The sequence below is a fragment of the Cucurbita pepo genome, chromosome LG14, assembly GCF_002806865.2.
Source record: "Cucurbita pepo subsp. pepo cultivar mu-cu-16 chromosome LG14, ASM280686v2, whole genome shotgun sequence".
NCBI lineage: Eukaryota > Viridiplantae > Streptophyta > Magnoliopsida > Cucurbitales > Cucurbitaceae > Cucurbita > Cucurbita pepo.
Genome location: NC_036651.1, coordinates 1,917,108 through 1,940,847, shown reverse-complemented (window position 1 = coordinate 1,940,847; position 23,740 = coordinate 1,917,108). Strand labels below are relative to the sequence as shown.

The 23,740-nt window shown below is 35.1% G+C and overlaps 2 protein-coding genes across 4 annotated transcripts; one reads left to right on the top strand and one right to left on the bottom strand.

The window, feature by feature from the left end:
- Positions 1–636: 636 nt before the first annotated feature.
- Positions 637–6,500, bottom strand: LOC111810005 (transmembrane 9 superfamily member 1-like). The gene is made up of 12 exons (XM_023696534.1): positions 6,264–6,500; positions 4,818–5,010; positions 4,615–4,719; positions 3,930–3,947; positions 3,734–3,831; positions 3,469–3,621; positions 3,156–3,290; positions 2,856–3,022; positions 2,517–2,611; positions 1,941–2,314; positions 1,259–1,532; positions 637–1,016 (listed from the first exon to the last, which is right to left on the bottom strand). Exons 1-12 carry the CDS (start codon positions 6,477–6,479, stop codon positions 949–951), a joined length of 1,896 nt encoding a protein of 631 aa, XP_023552302.1. The 5' UTR covers positions 6,480–6,500; the 3' UTR covers positions 637–948.
- Positions 6,501–7,655: 1,155 nt separating this feature from the next.
- Positions 7,656–23,717, top strand: LOC111810574 (ATP-dependent DNA helicase Q-like 4A). 3 transcript variants are annotated; one of them, XM_023697295.1, is made up of 27 exons: positions 7,656–8,117; positions 8,282–8,342; positions 8,422–8,595; positions 9,097–9,154; positions 10,645–11,055; positions 11,403–11,567; positions 11,648–11,778; positions 12,018–12,393; positions 12,476–12,607; positions 12,838–12,924; positions 13,035–13,162; positions 13,678–13,798; positions 13,987–14,138; positions 14,691–14,826; positions 15,683–15,806; positions 15,875–15,945; positions 16,165–16,233; positions 16,356–16,484; positions 16,579–16,737; positions 16,869–16,949; positions 17,033–17,194; positions 17,372–17,427; positions 19,634–19,763; positions 19,883–19,977; positions 22,677–22,754; positions 22,837–23,229; positions 23,296–23,717. In XM_023697295.1, exons 2-26 carry the CDS (start codon positions 8,332–8,334, stop codon positions 23,216–23,218), a joined length of 3,618 nt encoding a protein of 1,205 aa, XP_023553063.1. In that variant the 5' UTR covers positions 7,656–8,117; positions 8,282–8,331; the 3' UTR covers positions 23,219–23,229; positions 23,296–23,717. The 3 variants fall into 3 exon arrangements, with proteins under 3 accessions (XP_023553063.1, XP_023553062.1, XP_023553064.1); XM_023697294.1 differs by having other exon boundaries at positions 22,837–23,716; XM_023697296.1 differs by lacking the exon at positions 8,282–8,342 and having other exon boundaries at positions 22,837–23,716.
- The last annotated feature ends 23 nt before the right edge of the window (positions 23,718–23,740 follow it).

The window sequence follows — 23,740 nt, the reverse complement described above, 5'->3', positions numbered from 1 at the left end:
GGTTGTGGCTGCCACACGTTCCTTGGAATGAGAGGCCATGGCTGCCACACGATCCTCTCACTCTATTACCTACCCACCCACAGAATGAACGGCCTCTACCCAACTAACCGTTCCAACTACCCAACTAACCGTTCCAACGAACTAAATGGAAGGATCTTATCAACATCCATGAATGATCAATGCCAAATCGAAAAAATGGAGGTCTATCATATGGTTTTGTATCGGCTAAGTTTACGAGTTGGTGATAAGCAGACTCGAACCATTGAGATCCACCATAGGATAAACCACCGCCTCTCAAGCCCTCTGACTGATTCTACCATAAAGACCAACAATAGACAATAACTCCTTCCCGAACACAGCTTACAACTTTCATCGTCCTGTGCTCTCCAAAAACCAACTCTTCTTAAAATTTCAAAAAGTACCGAGTTGGAATCTCATTCTAAAACTCCTAACTCATTCTAGAACTAGGAACGGAATAGCTTTGCCCCTTCAAAATCATCCTAAACTCATTCTTACTCCCCATCAGTAATTCCTGAATACCAATCCTTCAACTGTAATATCAAACATGATATCAAACAGGCATGCAGCAGTTGTATGATAAAACCATAAGATGGAGATAGACAATGGTCATTGCTTTCTGATGTGTGAAGACAAGAATATTATAAAAATGACATGGGTCTAACAATTTTGTCAATTTTTCTACATAATGAAAAACAATCTCTCAAATTCTAAATCAAGATATTCAATTACAGCCTGGGGAAAACGCATCGTTACCAAAAAGAGCATATCTCGGGGCTAAGAGCATGTCCCCATCTCAAAATCTTTAATTTCTACAGGTATTACTGCGTGGCTAAACGTCCATCCAATATGTGTCAAGAGCTTCAAGAAATGGCTTCCATTATCAAAATGCTTTAAGGTAGCGTAGGTCTTTCGCTTCCAAAAATACCCCTAATCACATTTGATATTTCTGTAGATCCTCCGTACGAACAAATTGGAACCCAGGTAACCAACAGCTCCTGCACAGGTCGAATTGTATTAACAGGAATAAGAGCAGAAACAGAGACAGAATGATATAGACATGAAACAGAATAGCAAGAAATTAGGCTATTAGATGAGCATTGGCACTTGCTCACAGACAGAACTCAGAGAGAAACAACTTTCTTCATGTTCAAGTGTTGAAGAAGATGCCACTTTACAAGTAAGCACATGAAAACACTTTGTACAAACTTGAAGATGTCAGTAAAATTGTAAAACTCACCGCAGAGAATTCCCAACCCGAGGCAGAACATCAAGGTGTATCCAAAATAGAAGCTAGTTTGGAAAAAGCCGGACATCTTGGTCTTCACATAATAGTAGTATATCGAGTAGAAGTACACATATACAGCAGTTGAAGCAGCAGAGAAAAAAGACGTCCACTGCCAGTGATAGTTCTCGGCATTCAGCAAGAAATATGCTCCCACAATGGTCACGCAGACAGTAACAATGATGAGAATAAGAAAAACCAGCAGCATGAATCCATATACATAGTACACCTGTGGAAGAGGGGACAAGTTATAGGCTTAGCTAGCAAGTTCCTGTGCCATATATTTCAGTACTGCCAACACATCCTAGCACTTCTTTAGCAACCAAAATTTCATCTCCAAACAAAAAGCCATTACTTTCATGGATTTTTTTTTTTTTTTTTTTTTCATATACTGCCAATTTAAGGATGTGCAGGAGCAATAAGTTGAGAACAAGAACTGGTGAAGGAAGTGAAATCTTTCATATGCATAAATACAGATTGAAGTGGTTTAATGTTTTCTGTTTGAGTTAATAATTTCATTGTTCTTGAAATTCCCTGTACTGATTTTAAAACTTGAAACAGGTATGTAATAGTCTGCCATCTCAGGCTCATCCCACAAAGTGCTTTAACCAGTAACCAAATAGAGTTGTAAGTTTACCTTGTAGTTCCAGAAGGATGTGAAGACAAAATACATCTCTATGAAAATACTACCAAAAGGCAGCAATCCTCCCATCATGGAGACTACTGATGGTGTGAGGTACCATTTCTTCTCAGGGATAGGACGAGGAATAGTCTTCACACGACATGGATTGTTAGGGGCACCACTCCAGTTTCGTCCAATAACCGTACCAAGAAGAGCCAAAGGAAAAGAAATGAAAGCCCAAATAACAAAGACCACAACCATCGTACCAAAAGGAATGGCTGCTAGAGACCCATAGAATATAGCGATAGTGTTCAAGATGAACCCAATTCCAAAGCACAAAAATGGAAATAGAGATGCTGTGAAGATCATTGATTTTATCCAGTTTTTTCCTGTCATGATAGCAACAACGTTATAGAGGACCAAAGAATTAAGCACCCAAGTGCCAAAGCCGCCGTAAGAGATCTTTAAAAAGTACTGGTATTACAGCCTCAAAGAAATACGTCAGGTAGTTTTACCAATCAATATTGCACGCTAAAGCCTAACGTGAATAAATAAAAAAGTGGAGTCACTAAACTAATAAAAAATACTCACCCCCATTGCGTGAGTACATCCCAGCACTAACATAACCAGAAATGGATGACGTAAGAGCATAGCACACTATGAAAGTTGTGACAATTGCTCCTCTCCTGTATATAGAAAAAACAACAACAAAAGCGTCACATGCAATTTTCATTTTAGTAGTTAAACGATGAGCTCATAAGCAACCTGTTCATGTGGCATGAATCAACTGCCACAAGATGAAAGTCATTCTTATCGACACAAATTTAATTACATGACGAAAAGCTTACTTGAATTTGTTTGCTTATACGGCACTTTAATTAAAATGACATAGACAACACTTCCATACAAATGTTACATTTCCCAACTTACCCGACATACAACATTCCAACAATTGCCAGTATGATGACAAGGAGAACAAGCAATGCAAGCTGAGCACCTGTGCCAACAACAGCTGAGAGAAGTACTAAATTACGAGGAGGCCGAAAGACATCCCCATGCACAAGTTTCCAGCCAGACTCTTCGCTAACATCTCGCTCCTGAAAAAGAAGATAAAAGGAGAGGAAAAAAAACATAATGTGACAAAGTAGGGAAAAAATGACGGTTGAAGTTTATTCAAGATAAAATTAAAACTTAAAATAGCATAACATATAATAGGGAAGAAAGTATAACCAGGGTTTCCAGATCATCATCTTCACGAGCATATTTAGCATAGTCATTTCTAAGAGTCCGCATCAATATCATAGAGACCAAACCAGTGAGGAAAATAACCATCATGAATGAATTGAAAATGGAGAACCAATGAATCTGCAAAGTTGTCAGATGCCAGATAAATATCTTAATATGGTATGTGAACACAGATATGGAATTAAGATACCACAAGAAGTTAAAGAATTTAACTAAGTTAGATAGAAGGAAGCATCTCAAGTTATAAAGCAAAGATATGAAAACACCACAATAAGGGGGAGGGAGGATCATCCGTTACCTGATGCTCAAAGAATGGGTAATCCAAATAAATATCAAATCGTCGAGCAAAAGTAACATTAGTAGAAATCCACTTCACAGCATATGTCAAGTCCAATGTCTTCCCAACTTCCAATGGCCTTAAGTTTTCTTGAGTGAGATTCACGTGAATAATCTATAAGAACCACAACTTAGTTGTTAAATTATATCTATATTGAATGCCAAACCCACAAAAATAAAATAATATATAAATAAAACCATGCAAATCATTAGGTGAGAAGCAAAACCTGATCTTTATTATATTTGATGATGATATTCTTATGAGTGTAAAGGACATGCTTAACATTATTGCTATTCTTTTCAGGATGCAACTCACCAACAAAGCCTAAAATGAAAATGGGAGCAATAAAGCATCAATCAGGACCAACAAATTGTTCATTATTCAAGATATCAAACTGAAATATAATAAGATAAAGCACTTACCCCACAGAGGCAAATCATCTGAAGTTTATTCCCCATCCAGCATCATGAAATGAAACATCAGAAGAAGAAAGTATGGATGAGTAGGTCCATCAATAATTATTCATATGACAAATAGGAAAAAAAAATGATAATCTGAAAAAACTGAATGTCAATTTTTCTGTTTTTACACTTCGATTAAGAATTGTTGTGTACAAATGTTAGAGAGAGAAACTCATAAAAATAAGAGCATATGTCAAATATTTAATTATAGATTTGAAGTTGACAATGCAATAGCCTTGCCGGTCATACGGTTAAACAAAAACAAAAAAAGGATGAAGACAAGCATATAAATTATGCAAGTTCTTTTTCCAATCAAGATTAACATGAACATTATGTAAGTGATCAAAACAGTTCTAATGTCTTCATGCATGGTTGGAGCACTGCGGTCCTAAAAGGTTAGTCTTAAAATTAACTAAATATCACATGACTTTGTGAAATTCTATTACGATTTCATCAATAGCCGTTGTTTTAGATAATTATGTCAAAGTTTCTATATTATATAGACCTTTAAATCTTCTAGCAACAATCTGTTTACAGAATTCCAAGTTTTGGTTCCTAGTTAGAAGTATTTCATCAGCTTTGGATCACACTATATTTGAGCCACCAATTCTAGGTTGTTAGCACAAGAACACTGTGCAGAACATACCCATGAAGAACTCAAACCAGTAACCATTCTCAATTGCATCCTTAAACTGCTTAACATGTGGTTCGTCAAGCTCCAGTTGACAAATAGTAGTCCTCTCCACATTTTCTGCAAATAAATAAATAAATTTAGTAATGGCAATAGTTCGTCCATGATCAGTGCAAAATCTCAATTCAATCTTCAAATACGGAGAGAAGTTGACATACTTTGGAACTTAATCTCAATTTGACTGTCAATAAGTTCGTTTCCTCCAAGGACCTCACCAAGACCACCCCATTTGTGAGCAGAATGGCCAGATGGATGACAGAATGGAAGGCTGTAATAATTATATGTTTCTTGTGGGTTGTTGTACGGACCAACTTTATTCACCCATAGGGTTACTGACTCGTCTGGTTGATACTACAATGAAAAATAGAAAATGGTGGAGCCATGGAAGGATGAGCTTAACGCAAAAATAATAACTCAGTGAAAAGCGGGGGGAGAAAAAAGAAGAAAAACAGCACATGATAACAAATAAAGAAGATACAATGATGGTGTGACAACAATCACACCACCGTTGAAAATTTGACCTAAATAAGTTACCACAAGTGGTAGGCCATTTCAGATTAAAACTCTAAAATAGCTACAACTGATTATTGAAGTATATATAAAGGCAACATTTTTTATTGATTCAAAACTACAGTAACCATGGCTGCAACAATGCATCAACGTGATTTAAAAAATAACACAAGATGGTGTTAATATCACAAAAGATATCCAAGCTGATAGAGCAATGAATCTTTCTGGAGGCTGATAGCCAGATACCATGCAAATTCTCATGTACAATACTGGGTTGACACTCTCCATAGAACAATGTTGCTAATGTAAGTACGCATACGACAATAAGCAAGAAACACACTGATAGATTTCCTATTCGTCGAAGTCAAAGCACTTAGGTCATGCCTCAATAAGTCGGATTGGCAGCCTTCCATCCAGATTTAATTTCAATGGCTCATATGCGATCAGCATCAGCTAGAGACATTTAATTTATATCGAGACATTTCTTCTGGTCATACAAGATTCAAAAGATAACTATAGTACTACAAGTATGAACTTAATTATCCCAACGAAATAGGACAATTGAGAGTCAAATAACATCCCGGGTCATTACGAGCATAGAATATAGTGAAACACCCCAGATCTCTCATAAGTCCCCATTCTGTTTCACGTCATATGTCCTGGACATGAAAGACTGTGTAGACGAAAAATATAGCATACGCACAGCCCCAGATGAGATTGAAATCTAATAACCCTTATCATCGTCCACACTCCACTGAAACGAACATCCAACGATATTCATGAAGTTGTTTAGCTTCAGAAAATAATACTCGGACATGGTATCCAAAACCCCCCTCCCCAATCTCATCCCCGAGCATCCCAAACCTAAAATAACAATTTCTACATCCACTGAGCCAAATCCCAAAGCTACAAAACGTGGTATTCCGCAGATCTGATTCAATCCAAATGAAAGTAGCAAGATCTGACAAGTCAGTGGCTAATAGATTCACTACAAACCCAAAACATTCCCGCGTAGACTTTTTAGCATCGCCATTTCGAAAATCCTACGAAGCTCGATGGGGAAATGGAGAGATCAAGAAGAACGAAAGTTGTACCTTGTGATCAGACTCCGAGGCGAGGACTGTCGAGAGTGAGGTAATGAGGAAGGAGGCAAAGAAGATGGCGACGCAGGTGGATCGGACGGTGGAGGACATGGCGATCACCGGCGAAACTCGAACTGAATTGGGCGGTCGAGATGGCCTCCTTTTTCCACTGCCTGGATTTCTTCGATTTTTCAAGGCGATGCGTTTAAGAACTCCGATGCTCTGCATTTTGCTCGACCATGGAGGACGAAGTGGGCCACCTCGGCCCAATCAGACCGACGGTTTACTTTTTAATTGGGCCTGGATTTCCGGAATCGGGCCATCTTATATTTAAAAATTAAAAAATAAATATTCTTTTAATAACAATATTTAAATTGATATAGAACGTTATTTTTAAATGTTTAAAAACTATTTTTGTTATTATTATAAACTTTTTAAATAAGTTTAAGGGTATAATTAAATATTAATTAACGTTTTAAAATTTTGAATAATTGTTCATTTGAATGTTCAAATTTATTATATATTTATGTGCTCGGTCTATTTTAATTTTTTATATTTATGAAAAAATAATAATAAATAAAAATATTGCAATGATTGGCAAACAAAACAAGGTGTAATGACCAAAACTCACACCTAGCAAATATTGTCCGCTTTGACCAGTTATGTATCGTCATCAGCCTCACAGTTTTAAAACGCATCTACTATGAAGACGGTCTAGCTCTACTACTCGACTAATGCATCGCACCGTCGATGACTAACTTTGATCCAATTTGTAAGAGTTCAAGCCCACCGCTAACCAATATTGTCCACTTTGCCCTGTTAAGTATTGTCGTCGACCTCTCGATTTTAAACGTGCGTATGATAGGGAGAGATTTTCACGCCCTTATAAGAAATGTTTTGTTCTCTTCTCCAACCGATATGAGATATCACTCGAGGATACTAATAGGACATTAAATAAGTCGAGGAGACAAATATAAAAATAGGAAAGTATTCGGTCATAAATTAAAATATATAAAATTACAAAAAAAGTTATTATTATTATTTTTTTTAATATTAAATGTATTCATGCAAATTTAAAAAAAAATTAAAAATTAAAACAGGTGGCTCAAAGTTTATTATATAATGGTAAAAATATTTTTGAATTTTTATTTAAAATTTAAAAATATTAGAAAATATTTTTGAAATAAAATATTAACGATATATAGATTAATAATAAATATATATATTTATTAAATTTAACGGTAAAATTATCTATTACGAATAATTATTTATTTATTTATTCGATATATAAAACTATTTATTTAATTATCATCTATATTTAAATAATATTTAAATATGAATTGATTTATTAAATTTCAGTTTCATATTTAATATTTGTTCTAATTCTATAGCCGTAGAGAAAAATTTCGTCACTGAAAAGAAATTGAAAATGGAATATCATCCCGCCATCGCAACCCGCCATTTTTCTACATCTTCTTGAGGCTCCCATCCCGCCAGCAGCCATCCATTACAACGTGCCGATCATCGGCGAACAATCCATTTGATTTCGTCTTCGTTTCAGTCGATTGAGATCGCCATATCTGCATGTTTTCTCGGTTATCTTCAATCCGTTGTCAGCCATCTGTTCGAAGAATCGGCTTTAGGGTTTCGGCCATTTGCTCATTCTGTTGTTTGAGTGTCTCGTGGACTATTTTGAACGTTGTCAGTTACTGAATCGTTGTTTTGTTTTCGTCTTTGAATGCAAATGTTCGCGTCATTGATTGGAAGGTGAAGCTCTGCGTTATCGTGTTTGGACGTTCTCTCTGTTGTCAATGGGACTTGTGAATGCGCGCTGCTTCGAGTTTGTACTGATTATTCGAACTTCAAGTAAGTTGGTGGTTTCTAGGATTGCGCAATAACTGCATTTCTTGTGATGTTTAGCTCGATACGTAATAATTAAAGTATTTAATCAGCATATGCGTTATCTTTCCTTCTTGCTTTCAGTTGCGTATGAAAAAAGATTGAAATCGAAGTGTTTTGGTGTGTTTTAGGGCATTGATTGTTCGGCATTCGAGTCCATTCAAGTATCGAGGAAGAATACATGCGAGAAGAGTAGCGGCCTTCGCTCTTACTTATTATGTCTCATTTACGTATTGTCTTTAGCGGTTAACTCCATTTGGTCTGTATGCAGTCGAGGCAATTCAGGTGACGGTCTCAAAGTTGGTGGCAAATGTCCTAGAATGAATTGGTTGGAACACTCGAAAGCACATAAAGATTTCACATGCCAAAAGAAGTTTCTATGCTCAAATTTTCTATACTCTCTAGCAGAACAAAAACCTTCTACTACAGGAGCAATTAATACTGGGTATATATCCCGTGAATTGGCTTAACTTTCATCTGTCCTTATGAAATTGCTTATATCATTTGCCTTATTTTCATAGAATAATGATAATGATAACTCTATGTCCATCCCCCACCTCCCCTTCCGTACTAAGTTTCACTTACTGGTCTTTGAGATTCCGTATTTCTCCTCCTCTTTGGATGCATGACAAGGCATTGGCTGCTAGCTAGCTGCGGACTCGACTTTGATTGTTTCTTACTGAACTTTAATTATTTACTCAACCATCCCTTTGCACCAGTTGGTGGTCTTTTTTAAACTTACTGTCGCTCATCTTCATATTTCATTTTAACAATAAAATAGTTTCTTATCACACACAAAAATAATTATAAATTTAAGGTAGATTTGCGTTGAAGAAAGAATAACAGCTTGTAATTTCAAATTGATGGAAGATTGGATTTTTCCACTCTTGGCTTGGCATTGGTTTGATTATCTCCATAATATATTAATTTTTTTTTTCGTGTTTAGGAATTTGGCCTATCAGATGCAGAGTACTCAAAGAATACAAAGGTCACAGATTGAAAAGGTAAAATCACAAGAAAGATTATATCTAAAAATAATTTGCAAGCTGGGTGTGTGAAATTATTTGAGGGTTTTGAGGAGAAAAAACAATTGAATTGAGGGATTGAGAGGCCTTTGAGCGAGGGTTGGTTCTGTATTAGATCCAGCGTGTCTCTTTGGGTGTCTGTGACTTGGCTTTTTGTAGTTATACGTTAGGTCTTATTTTGTTGGATTGGAGACTGTTTTTGTAGGCTGCCTGCCTTTTTCTTGGCTTTTTTTTTTTTTTTTTTATGCCTTGTAGTTTTTCAAATTTTCTGAATGGAAGTTTGATTGTTCATAAACAAAAAAGAATAATTTGATGTTAATCTTATCTATTTCTGCATTTTCCATTATTTTTATGTGAATAAAGTTATTAGCTTTATAATGTATACATGAGTGGGAAGGTAAGGAAAGACAATAGGTTATTTTTTCAATTTTGGAAGAATTGTTACAAGCAGGTAACCTTGTCTTTATATGTAAGTTAGGGGCATATTACATTAACCATTAATCCTGGCAATTAACCAACAGTAAGAATATACATATTTTAAAAGATGGAAACTAGCTTCCAATGATGAATGAAAGAATATTAAAAAAGCCCAAGAAAAGAGGGGCAGTCCAAAAGTGAGGAGTACAAAATCAAAACCATGCAAATAAGGACTCAAACTTTTGATTAAAATAAATAAAGGACAATCACCAAACTAATTGAAAATGCTAACTAATCCCAATTTCTAGCTATATCAAAATTACTAGAAGTTACAAAATTATAGATAACTTCAAATATGCATTTTATATTTGATCATAAAGTTTCTTAAAAAGACTCGTCCTCAAGTTAGTGCTTACTGTTCATTTGGTGATAGCAAGCAGTCAGGTCAAGATGTTGAGATTAGATGGTAGCTCAGTTGAGTAACTGTTAGGTTCAACTTGTTTTAAGACTAAAAGCTTAACCATTTCTTCTTTAATATGTTTTAAAGAAAAAAAATACAAAAGAAGGTAATTAGGAATCTCCCTCAAACTAAGGGATTAAAAAAAACATCCACCAATTGGCAATGATAAAAAAAACGAGCATAATTACAGAATGACTTTGCTGAAGAAGTCCACAAGGAATCTTTATAATTAACGGCCTCCCTCTCATCTCTAACCTTGTTAAGGAAAATCCCAAGATTAAAAGCACCCAACAACTGGTGATGTAGAAATTAGCAGACGGCATGATAAGGGAGAAGAACCAGTATATACCTTAAACATGTCAGCTATAGAGCATGAATGAACTCTTGAATTTAGGTAAGGTTTCTTGATAGCGTTTATCTGATACCCCTAACCTTGCTAAAGTAAAAGCAAATTATTATGATAGTTCTATTTCCATCCCTAGCTAATAGTATCCTTTTTCTTTTATGAGATGGAAAGTTGGAGTTGTATACCTCCAGCACATCTCTTGGAATACTCGTTTTCAGAATAAATTTATTTTGTGTTTCTTTGCAGGCCTGGCATGTTCTTTCAAATATCCAGATTTCTTGTAGACACTATGCAAAACCTGGAAAAACTAGACAAGTTAAGGGTGTTTTTGCTGAGCTTCCTCCTGATACTGGAAGAATTACTTCAAATAGCTTGTCTGATGCCAACGCTGGTTCTCAATATAAGAATGTACATAAAATTTTTAGTGAATTCAGTGTTGATACAACTAAACCTTCAAGTTTCCTATCGAATCTTTCTGCATCAAGTAATATTAAAGCCATGGAGGGCCAAAATGAGGCAGATGGGAATAATATGGCCAGACCGTGGATGGTCAATCATTCTCATTCTCAGAGGTTGGATGGCTCGGTCAATTATGCCACTAACCAGAGAAATATATGTTCCTCATTTTTGGAGGATGAGGATGACGACATACTAGAGGTAATCTTTATCAATAATATTACTTTTTGCTCCTATAAAGCAAGTTCAGACACACTTTTCTTGGTTGTTTGGAATTACTTCTAGCTTATTTTCTTTTGGAAGATTTTCCACATTTATCGTAATCAGAAATGACCTTTTATTTCTGAAGTTAGCTCAATTCAAATTTCTATTATATAGGAAATAGCTTACTGTTGGTATATGGGTGGGATAACTTTTCTTGTGTGTGCGTGTATATAGTTTTGCCCTGTGGATCCCCATTTTTGTTCTAGTAAAACTGGCTGGCTAATTCTCCACTGTTGGACCTTCCTTGCATTTGAAATTCATGAACCGAGTACGCTTGGTTACAGAATATTGACGTGGACCAAATTGTTGAACAATACCAATCACAATCAGTCTGCACACCTCAACCTTCGGTTTCTAAGCTTCCACCAATTACTCCAACAATTGAGAAAAGACAAGAGGAATCTAATTTTCCAGATGAATTGTGCACGAATTGCAGTCATGGTTTCAAGGTGTATAAAGTTGTATTATATCTTTATCCAACGTTTTATCTGCTACTATAATTTGTTCCGTGATTCATTGTTACCCACAGATCGTACTATGCCCAGAAGTTTCATGCCATTTGCAGGAGTTGAAAGATAGGCTAATCTCTGTATCAAATGATCTGCTCGATAATGTTAATAACCTGAGCTCAGTGCAGATTGATAAGCTTCGGCAAGAAAGGTTTACTATCCAGTTTCAAATCCGTTATATTAATACAAGTTTATGTAAAAAGTTAAACTTGCATGCACTATATAAGCAAGTACTGAAAGAAAATAATAGAATGAATTTTGGTTGCATCTATTTTTGTATAAGTAGAGTAAATTTATTTGCCTTTTTATATAGTAGTTTGGTTGTCTGTGCTTATCTATATACACAATACATAAATGGGAAGTTAATCTATTGTTTCCATTCATTTTCAGGGTACATCTAAATAAACAAATTCAGCTGCTAGAGAATCATATTTCTCTCGATGTAGTTAATGATGAAACGCGAAGATCTCATCTTTTGGCAACAACAGTAACTCCAAAGACTTTTCATTTTGAAACACCTCAAGGAGTTGAATTCAGGACCGAATCAACACTAAATACTTCTCACATTCACCTACACAGTGAGCCTAGAAGGATTGAGCCATGGAATTCTATGGGTTCATCCTATCCAGATGAAAGGTTTGGAATGTCATCTGGTCCAGTGGAGAGAGAGCCATACATCCCAAAGGTGATTGATGTCAACTACATTGAAGGTTCTAATGACAAAAAGTGGAGCAGCCTGAATTTTTCTTGGACAAAAGAATTGGAGGTGATACTTCAAGGCTATCAAGCTTCTGATTTTTTCTATGGCCATTGCCTTTTATCTTATATTTGGTTTTTTATGCATTAAGGCTAATAACAAAAAAGTGTTCGGTAATCACTCATTCCGTCCAAATCAAAGAGAGGTCATTAATGCGACAATGAGTGGGTGTGACGTCTTTGTTTTAATGCCAACTGGAGGGGGAAAGAGCCTAACGTACCAGGTAAACTAACATATCTCAAAACCTCAAGCAATTACCTTTAGGTTTCCCTTTCTGACACTCGAGCAGTTCCACCATTCATATCTGTATTCACCTTCAATTTGATTTTTGAGCTCATCCGTCTGCTATTGCAAAAGTTTTTCCAGTACTATGAATTTTCTCATTGATTTCTAGGAATTTGGCATTTTTGTTACATGATTGGAATTTTTACTTATTATTTGTTGTTTCCGCAGCTCCCAGCTTTGATTTGTCCCGGTGTAACACTGGTGATATCTCCACTTGTGTCTCTTATTCAAGATCAGATCATGCATCTATTGCAGGCAAGTTCAACCTTATGATGATTTTCTTAATCTGGTCTTTCCCTCTTAACGTTATAATGATTTTCTTAATCTGGTCTTTTCTTTGTAAAACCAATTATATCACACCATAGGCAAACATACCGGCTGCTTACCTAAGTGCTAATATGGAGTGGAGTGAACAACAAGAGATTCTAAGAGAACTAAGTTCTGATTGCTCCAAGTGCAAGCTTCTGTATGTCACTCCAGAAAAAGTTGCTAAGTAAGTATCACCTGTTGTGTACTTAGCTTAATAACTTAAATTCATTATTTTTTTCCTTTTATAACATCATCTTTTCTAGTGAATTACGTTAAGATGATATAAGACAGAATGACTACCAGCTACATCAAACACCAGACCTCCCCAAACTCGTCAGGGTCTGTTTTGGTGTTTGTGTTCTTGCATGAGGGGATAGTGAGAGTTTGGGGAGGTCTGGTGTTTGATATAGCTGGTAGTCAAGCCTTTTTTCCGGTCAAACCTTTCCTAATTATGGTGGAGTGTAGTAAAGAAACTGAAACTGATTTTTTAGCCAAAAAAAGTTTTTTCTTCTTATTTTGGTTGCTTAGTTATTTGGGTCTGTATGTTAATTCCTTGTCTACATTTCTCCCCAATTAGTAAAACCCTGTTTATTTTTTTAATTCGAATGATTTAACATTTATTGTTTACTGGTATAATTTATGTCATTGATATTGAGATTGATTCTTCTCGTTTCTTTTTTAATTAATTGTTTTGTACAGAAGCGATGTTCTTTTGAGACATCTGCAGAGTTTGAATGCTCGTTCCTTGCTTGCTAGAATTGTTATTGATGAAGCGCATTGCGTGAGTCAGTGGGGACATGATTTTAGGCCAGATTATCAGGTTTGTCCTCAAAAGCTTTCTACTTGTCTTTCCCGCTATCTAAAACACGCACAAAAATCTAAGTGAGGGTCAAGCTTTGATCTCACCCTCAACCATTTAGGCGGGAGGTGTGATTTGACATGACCAAGTTTCAACTGCTGCTGTTTCTTTCTTCTGGGTTCTGATAAGCAGCTCCTTTACATCTACAGGGCCTTGGTATCTTGAAACAGAAATTCCCTGAAATTCCAGTATTAGCTCTAACAGCTACTGCAACAGCGAGTGTTAAAGAAGATGTTGTGCAAGCTCTTGGCCTTGTTAACTGCATAATTTTCCGTCAAAGTTTCAATCGGCCAAATTTATGGTAAGTGATGAAATGTATGCTCATGTTAGGCTTCTGTGATCTTTGATTAACTTTTTTATACGTAGCATCGGAAATGAAAAAATATTTCTCGAATGACTTATTAAGTACCTGAAGATCAGTTCATTAAGTGTATAATGAAGTATAAAACATTTATCATGTAAAAACTTAAGATTATCATTAATTCTTTCAGTAAGAAATTAAGTTAATTGAAGAAAGGAAGAAAACAAACTAGCAACAGACTAAAATAACAAGATTTTGGAAAAAAAAAAAAAATTTAAGTGGTACATTTTGTTTAACGAGAATACACTATCAAAACGATAAAATAGACGCAAGGGAATCTGCTTAATCATTCATGCGACTAAAAGCATGATGACTGAGGCTATTGAACTCAGTGGAATAATTTAGGTTATTAAAATAACCTTGAAATATTATCTTTTTTGTAGCCAATTTCAATCCGACTTTTAGAAAACTATAATAACATGACTGCATTTTCTGTAGGAGCCAATACAAGGATACTTTTCATGCTATTTACTCTGATCACTGCTCTTGCAGGTACTCTGTGATGCCAAAGACTAAGAAATGCGTGGACGATATTGATAAGTTCATCAAAGACAACCACTTTGATGAATGTGGAATTGTTTACTGTCTTTCAAGAATGGACTGTGAAAAGGTTGCTGAAAGGTTACAGGTTGGTTTCCTCAGTCTGTTTATATTTCTGGAATTTCTACAGCTGGATGGTAGCAGTGACAACGTGCAGAAGTGGAATTTTTAGGAGGGCAATCCCTGTCTGGAACTTTGATGTGGATGAAAATCCAAAAGTCAACATGAAGAAAATTGAAAATAATGGGAATCAACTGTCTACAATCAACACTCTTGGCTCCCCAATTCTGAACCCTCTTTTTCCAATGGAAACAAAATTATTCATTGATAAAATTAAAAATTACATTGATAAATACAACCATTCACAAAAGAGTAAAACATCCCACAATGAAGGCGAACTATATAGTTGAAAAATGAAATTGACTCAAAGGCAAAAATTTCTCGTGGACAGATTGTTTTGATTCGACTTATATTAGAGGTTTTTTCTTGATGTTCTCTTTCAAATTGTTTATATGGTTTTTCGTAGGATGATATTGACTTGAAATGGAGTGTTTTTTTTTTCTTGAATCTANTGTTTTTTTTTTTTTTTTTTTTTCTTTTCATTTCTTAATGAAAATTGTTATTTCTTGTTAAAAAGAACGAAGCACGGAAGAAAGTTTTAAAATGCACTGAATGTCAAATATCTTCCTACAAACTCTCTTCCTAAAAACATTTTCCTATTCCTTTCCAGCATAGAACTGCAAAGAAACCTCCTCTAAAATCTTACGGATACTTGGCTTTTACACATACATTAAATTTAAAGTTTGCCAAAGACACTTCTACACAGCCAAAAAATGATATAGATCCTCACTTCGCTTTGACGAAGTGTGTTGTTGTTATGTGTTTTTTGAAGTTGACAATAGTGATTGAAATATGTACGTCAAATTCAATCAATTGATTTTCAGGAATGTGGACATAAAGCAGCCTTTTATCACGGTAGCATGGATCCTGCCCAACGCTCCTTCATTCAGAAGCAATGGAGCAAAGATGAAATTAATATAATTTGCGCTACAGTGGCTTTTGGAATGGGTATAGCTGATTATTGCTTGTCAATGTATTGATTTGTTGAGACCTATGCACTTATTTGGATATTTCAGGTATCAACAAACCAGATGTTCGTTTTGTCATTCACCATTCTCTTCCAAAGTCGATTGAAGGTTACCATCAGGTAATTAATAGTATATTTCTTCATTGGGCTGGTATTGTCCAAGTTAATAGTCTTGATTCAAAATGTTTTTGTTAAAACTTGAGAACATAAAAACCACAATTGGCCTTTGTTGGATTTTTTTTTTCCAATTTTGTTTTATTAAAAGTAGTGCCATCCGATTATTGAAAGTCTTGTTTCCTAAATAGATTGTTGGCTTACTGTGTGTTTCTAATGTAATAGGAGTGTGGGCGTGCAGGCAGAGATGGTCTGCGTTCATCTTGTGTGTTGTATTATAGTTACAGTGATTATGTAAGTCGTGATTATGAATGTTTTACTTATCTGGCTATATTACATTCAATAGGTTCTTGAAAAGTGGGTTGAATCCCAGTATTGGTTGATTATGTTCCAACACTTCTTGAACATGTATGCAGATACGAGTCAAGCATATGATTAGCCAAGGAGCCACTGAACAAAGTCCCCTTGTATCTGGATATAATCGTACCAATCTGGGCAGCACCGGAAGAATACTAGAGACGAACACTGAAAATCTGTTGCGAATGGTACACAAATTCTACCAATATTTTGTTCTTGTTGTTTTAAGGTATTATTAGAATATAAAATCATAATCAATTTATTCTTACTTGATTATTTTAGGTCAGTTACTGTGAAAATGATGTTGATTGCCGACGTTTGCTACAACTTGTCCATTTTGGGGAGAAGTTTGATCCTGGAAACTGCAAGAAAACATGTGATAATTGTTTGAAGTCCACTACTCTTATAGAAAAGGATGTCACTGATATTGCTAAGCAACTGGTCTGGTGCTAAATTTTTTTGTTTTTTTGTTTTTGTTTTTTAAAATGTTCTGTTAAACTAGCTTTACTATGCGGCATTATGTTAGTGCATATAATGATTTGTAATGGTTAAATTTTGTATATTGTGCTAAGGTTGACTTGGTGAGGTCAATGAGGCAGCCATTTTCATCCGCTCATATACTCGAAGTCTACAGGGGTTCCTTGAGCCAGTTTGTGGGTTATGATATAAACTTTTGTTTTTTTTGTTATTTTTAAGTTTGGTATTTATTCTAATTGCCTTTCATTGACAAATCTAGGTAAAAAAACATAGGCACGAAAAATTGAGTCTGCATGGTGCTGGAAAACATCTCTTGAAAAGTGAGGCTTCCCGCATATTGCATCATCTTGTTATTGAGGATATTTTTGTGGAAGAAGTGAGGAAAAGTGATATTTATGGTTCTGTCTCATCCTTACTGAAGGTGCTAAACCAATTGCTTCATTCGGTATACTAAAAAAAAAAAAAAAAAAAAAAGTTTGTAAGATTATTATCTTGTTCTTTCTTCTTTTGGTATTTCTTTTTATATAATCTTCTCTTGCCGCTTTTTATTTTCTAGTTGCTATATTAAAACGTACATGATTTTACAATTTGTCCTCAGGTGAATGAATCCAAGGTTCGCAGTCTTTTAAATGGAGAGCAGCGAATTACATTAAGGTTAAGTATTTTCTTCCTCCTAGTAGTCATTGTTGGGCTGCAATTTGTATGACAAATTACAAGCCATAAGTGAATGTAGTAGTTCGTATCTATGGTTCAAGTATTGGCATTGATGTGTCATATACCTATCATACCCTTTTACTCTTCTCCATTTTTCTTTTTAAATCTGAAAGATTTCCTTAATAAAAGGAATTGCGAAAGGAGAGGATGACAAGGTGTCCTGATCCACTTGATAAACCATAGGAGATCAGGAGAAGGCTTTCTCAATTGGTTTTTCACTTCTAAAAGAAAAAAAGTTAGCTCTTTAGCAGGAGTACTTACAGCCTATCTTTCACTAAGTTTGGGAAAACAATTGAAGTATACGTACAAAAATCAAAAGAACAATTGAAGTATATGCAGATGCTGGCTGGCTTCTGGCATAATGTCAGGATATATAAGTGGTTTAAGACCATTTTTGCGCACTGAACATTTGTAATACGTTTAATTTGGGAGTATACACGATAGTTTATTACGTTAGTTAATTTGTCAAGCCATGCTCTTGGAGATTGCCGAAGACTTTAAGAAGTATTTTCTGAGTTTACAAACTTTGCCACTACTTTCATGTGTTTCAATTCCAGTAAGTATCTCCATGTAGATTAATTACTGCCTCCGTTCAAGAATGCACTTGCTAATGTTAAGTTTGTGGAGGGACAAGTCTTCATTGAATAAGAACGTGATTTATAGTAAGTTTAGTAAGAGAAAGCTATTTTTTGGATTAATTGGTTAGGGAAAAGAAAGGAGAATTTTCAAGGGCGTAAGGGTTCTTGGGTGGATGTTTTGAGTCTGACGCACTATAATACTTCCCTCTTGATAGTTTTCAACTTTAGTTTTTTATTTTTATAATTATTTGAAAAAACTGAAACCTCTTTTTTTCTCTTCTTGTAAGGCTCCTCTTGTTTAGTTCTCAGTTGTGCTTTGGATGTCATTCTCTTATACTTATATCCTCTAATAAGAGTTAATTTATTGGTTCTTTGATATAATCTTGCATCGTTTCATGATTTATATAATTTTACCGTAGCCATGCCATTGGTTTTAGCCTTGCATTTAAGACGATTAGGTGATGCTCACTACATTAGAAAAATATGTCACTTATATAACGATTTGATGTACTAGAAGCGTATGGTTTTCCTTGTATTATTAGAATTTGATATTTTCAGTTTTATATATGTTAATTGATTTATTGAATCATTAGGAACAACAAACAACATTGCTTTTTTTTTTTTTTTTTTTTGTTCTTCACTGAAGTAGTGAGAAATCATACTGTTATTTATCTTATCATGAGGACTAACCATCATTAGACCAGCTGCATAAGGTTTATGAATGTCATCAAGATATAGTGTCTCGATATCGGCAACCATGAATGATTTCAGCTTTCGCATAGTTTCTCGATTCTGGATTGAGTTTTTTTTTTTGTTGACTCAGTGTATTTTTTTTATTCAATCAATTAAAATTTGTTCTTTTCTAAACAAAACAAAAACAAAAACATTCCTGACAAACTCATTCTTCCTCCGGAATACATCCGTTACTGGCAGGGATGAGTATTATGCTTGGGGTCTGCATCAGATAGCTAAAGCTGTGAGCTTCTTAAACAATGACTGTAAACTTGTAAGTATTTTGATATTTTGCATCTGGATATTAATTATGCTAATATTCTATTTGGTCAAACCATCTCTTCATTCTCACATTTGAATTGGCCCTGCCCCAGTCTGCCTCCCCTGCTCCCTTTCAAGTTTCAACTTTTTAACTAGCTAAATCTCCAACAGGTTCATGGTAATGTTTGCTTAGCCAGTGTAGTTGTAACTCCAACCTTGGATTGGAAGCTCCATGCTTTTGACGTGCTTTCTGAGTTTGACGGGAACAATGAATCTTCCAGTGGGCAAATGCTGGTAATAGTATCTCTTGAAGTTTGGAGTTTTGTGCGTGGATGTTTCCTTATCTTTTCTATTGTGTTCCCCATGTTATGTTTATGAGCTGGAATTAAGAAGCAAAAGGTGAAAATTAATACTGAAAGCCTCCTTAGTTGTGAGATGTTTTAAAGAACTGAACNTTTTTTTTTTTCGTTTTTTTAACTCATCTAGAAGCTGTATTGTCCTTGCATGATATCTTTGCTTAGCACTTGAAACTTGACAGCTAATTTGTTTTCTCTGGCACATGACACACTTGCCAGGTTTCCGTCAATTGCAAAAACAAATAAACTGAGCAAATCTGAAATGACTCCAGCTAAAGGTTCTTTGGTATCTGGAAAAGTATATCCCAATACCGATACTCCTGCACAGCCTCAATCTGAAATTGACGTGGTAAGTAATAAAAACTTCGCATAGCATTGGGCGACACTTCGGTTGTTTCTTGATATTTGTGCTGTACAATTCGTCACTTGGCTTGTTCCTGAACAGAATGATTTGTTTTCTTACCGCAGCAACTCTCGGCAAAATTGTATTCTTCTTTGCGAATGCTTCGAACTAATCTTGTTAAAGAGGCTGCAGATGGTGTTATGGCATATCATATATTTGGGTAGGTTCTGTTTCACTTTGTTATGTCCTGTAAAGATGTTTCTCTCTCTTTCTCTCTCTCCTCCTCTTCTTTTTCCTTCATTTTTTTTAAAAGGAAAACTTTAGTGACTGTTGCCTAAAAGTAATTACAATAGAAAGTTGGTCAAGATTTCCAGTCCTGGTTGATTAGCATATGGGAGAATACAAGGAATGTCCTGGAAAGTAGTTAAGTCTCTTAAATGTCCTGGAATATGTAGAATTGTTAGATTAATAAATATACTTTTAAGAGTTGGTCTCTTATGATCTATGTTAATACTTTTCATTTATGGAGCTGGATTACGTTACATGACATTTTTTTTTTTAATTNAAAGAAAAAAAGTTAGCTCTTTAGCAGGAGTACTTACAGCCTATCTTTCACTAAGTTTGGGAAAACAATTGAAGTATACGTACAAAAATCAAAAGAACAATTGAAGTATATGCAGATGCTGGCTGGCTTCTGGCATAATGTCAGGATATATAAGTGGTTTAAGACCATTTTTGCGCACTGAACATTTGTAATACGTTTAATTTGGGAGTATACACGATAGTTTATTACGTTAGTTAATTTGTCAAGCCATGCTCTTGGAGATTGCCGAAGACTTTAAGAAGTATTTTCTGAGTTTACAAACTTTGCCACTACTTTCATGTGTTTCAATTCCAGTAAGTATCTCCATGTAGATTAATTACTGCCTCCGTTCAAGAATGCACTTGCTAATGTTAAGTTTGTGGAGGGACAAGTCTTCATTGAATAAGAACGTGATTTATAGTAAGTTTAGTAAGAGAAAGCTATTTTTTGGATTAATTGGTTAGGGAAAAGAAAGGAGAATTTTCAAGGGCGTAAGGGTTCTTGGGTGGATGTTTTGAGTCTGACGCACTATAATACTTCCCTCTTGATAGTTTTCAACTTTAGTTTTTTATTTTTATAATTATTTGAAAAAACTGAAACCTCTTTTTTTCTCTTCTTGTAAGGCTCCTCTTGTTTAGTTCTCAGTTGTGCTTTGGATGTCATTCTCTTATACTTATATCCTCTAATAAGAGTTAATTTATTGGTTCTTTGATATAATCTTGCATCGTTTCATGATTTATATAATTTTACCGTAGCCATGCCATTGGTTTTAGCCTTGCATTTAAGACGATTAGGTGATGCTCACTACATTAGAAAAATATGTCACTTATATAACGATTTGATGTACTAGAAGCGTATGGTTTTCCTTGTATTATTAGAATTTGATATTTTCAGTTTTATATATGTTAATTGATTTATTGAATCATTAGGAACAACAAACAACATTGCTTTTTTTTTTTTTTTTTTTTGTTCTTCACTGAAGTAGTGAGAAATCATACTGTTATTTATCTTATCATGAGGACTAACCATCATTAGACCAGCTGCATAAGGTTTATGAATGTCATCAAGATATAGTGTCTCGATATCGGCAACCATGAATGATTTCAGCTTTCGCATAGTTTCTCGATTCTGGATTGAGTTTTTTTTTTTGTTGACTCAGTGTATTTTTTTTATTCAATCAATTAAAATTTGTTCTTTTCTAAACAAAACAAAAACAAAAACATTCCTGACAAACTCATTCTTCCTCCGGAATACATCCGTTACTGGCAGGGATGAGTATTATGCTTGGGGTCTGCATCAGATAGCTAAAGCTGTGAGCTTCTTAAACAATGACTGTAAACTATTTTTTTTTTTCGTTTTTTTAACTCATCTAGAAGCTGTATTGTCCTTGCATGATATCTTTGCTTAGCACTTGAAACTTGACAGCTAATTTGTTTTCTCTGGCACATGACACACTTGCCAGGTTTCCGTCAATTGCAAAAACAAATAAACTGAGCAAATCTGAAATGACTCCAGCTAAAGGTTCTTTGGTATCTGGAAAAGTATATCCCAATACCGATACTCCTGCACAGCCTCAATCTGAAATTGACGTGGTAAGTAATAAAAACTTCGCATAGCATTGGGCGACACTTCGGTTGTTTCTTGATATTTGTGCTGTACAATTCGTCACTTGGCTTGTTCCTGAACAGAATGATTTGTTTTCTTACCGCAGCAACTCTCGGCAAAATTGTATTCTTCTTTGCGAATGCTTCGAACTAATCTTGTTAAAGAGGCTGCAGATGGTGTTATGGCATATCATATATTTGGGTAGGTTCTGTTTCACTTTGTTATGTCCTGTAAAGATGTTTCTCTCTCTTTCTCTCTCTCCTCCTCTTCTTTTTCCTTCATTTTTTTTAAAAGGAAAACTTTAGTGACTGTTGCCTAAAAGTAATTACAATAGAAAGTTGGTCAAGATTTCCAGTCCTGGTTGATTAGCATATGGGAGAATACAAGGAATGTCCTGGAAAGTAGTTAAGTCTCTTAAATGTCCTGGAATATGTAGAATTGTTAGATTAATAAATATACTTTTAAGAGTTGGTCTCTTATGATCTATGTTAATACTTTTCATTTATGGAGCTGGATTACGTTACATGACATTTTTTTTTTTAATTGATGGCCTATAACATTGTAAACTCTTCTTGATCTGATATAATTCTTCCTTCGTTTTGAAATGTAACTAGGCTGCATCATGGTTTTGTTAAGATTTTGTTTTTTTTTTTTGCTTTTTAGTATTGTTTATGTCCCAATTTCTTTGTGACCTGTGCTGATTAGTTGATTAATTTCTTCCCTCGACCCAGAAATGCCACATTGCAGCAAATAAGCCGAAGAGTTCCCAGATCAAAAGAAGAATTACTTGATATCAACGGCATTGGAAAGTTAGTTTTCAGCCTTCATGTCTACAGAACTTTAATTTACTCTGTAATGCAAAACATTTGACAAAAAATCTCCTTGATTTAGGGCTAAGGTAAGCAAGTATGGAGACCGTATTCTGGAAACCATAGAATCTACCATCAAGGAATTCTATGGGACCGAGAAAAATGGAAGCAACAGTAATGACAGTAACGATTCTGTAAAGAGACGAAGAGATGAATATAAAGATGCAGATGAATATTTTGAGGACGACAACGCCACCAAAAGCTTTGATAGATCAAAGAAGAGGGCAACAAAAACTCAGAACAAAGTTCCCAAGATTCATAATTCTTCGAAGCCAGTACATACGGATCAATTTGTTGACAGTGAACTGGATTTTGATGACAGTTACTATGAAGTTCGTGACTTGGAGGCTAAGGATAACCAGGGTCATCGTGATGATGGAAGAGTGTTACCTTCATGGTCATAACACAAATTCTGGTTGGTACCTGTATGCTTTCAGATGAAAACTTTATCATTGCTCACGATATTCAAAATTGTATATAGCTAAAGGTAGCGACCGTCTTGGACAAGACGAAGAGGGTGTTGACTTATCCAAATGGTACTTCAAATTTGGAACAGGCGACGAGAAATCAAAATGGAAACCTTTCGAACTATTTTGCTAGGTCAGTCATTCAAGGAGTCGAGACTCGAGCCCTTTAAAGACCGTAAAAGTTCAATAGGGCCTCAACAAATGTCCCCAAGATTTTGTAATCACTTACTCAGGTGATTGAGGCTAAAGTGATATTTTATATTTGACTTATAAATTCTTATGTTTATCTACTTTTGTTACATTGATCTCAAGGATGTAAATATGATTTACAGAGAATCAATCCACCATGTCTTGTATTTTATTGGAACAGGTTTGATATTATTATTGTAGTTCTGGTTATAATATGCTTCAATGTATGAGCTCTTTGTTCTTGGATGTGTATGGTGTGGCATGCAATTG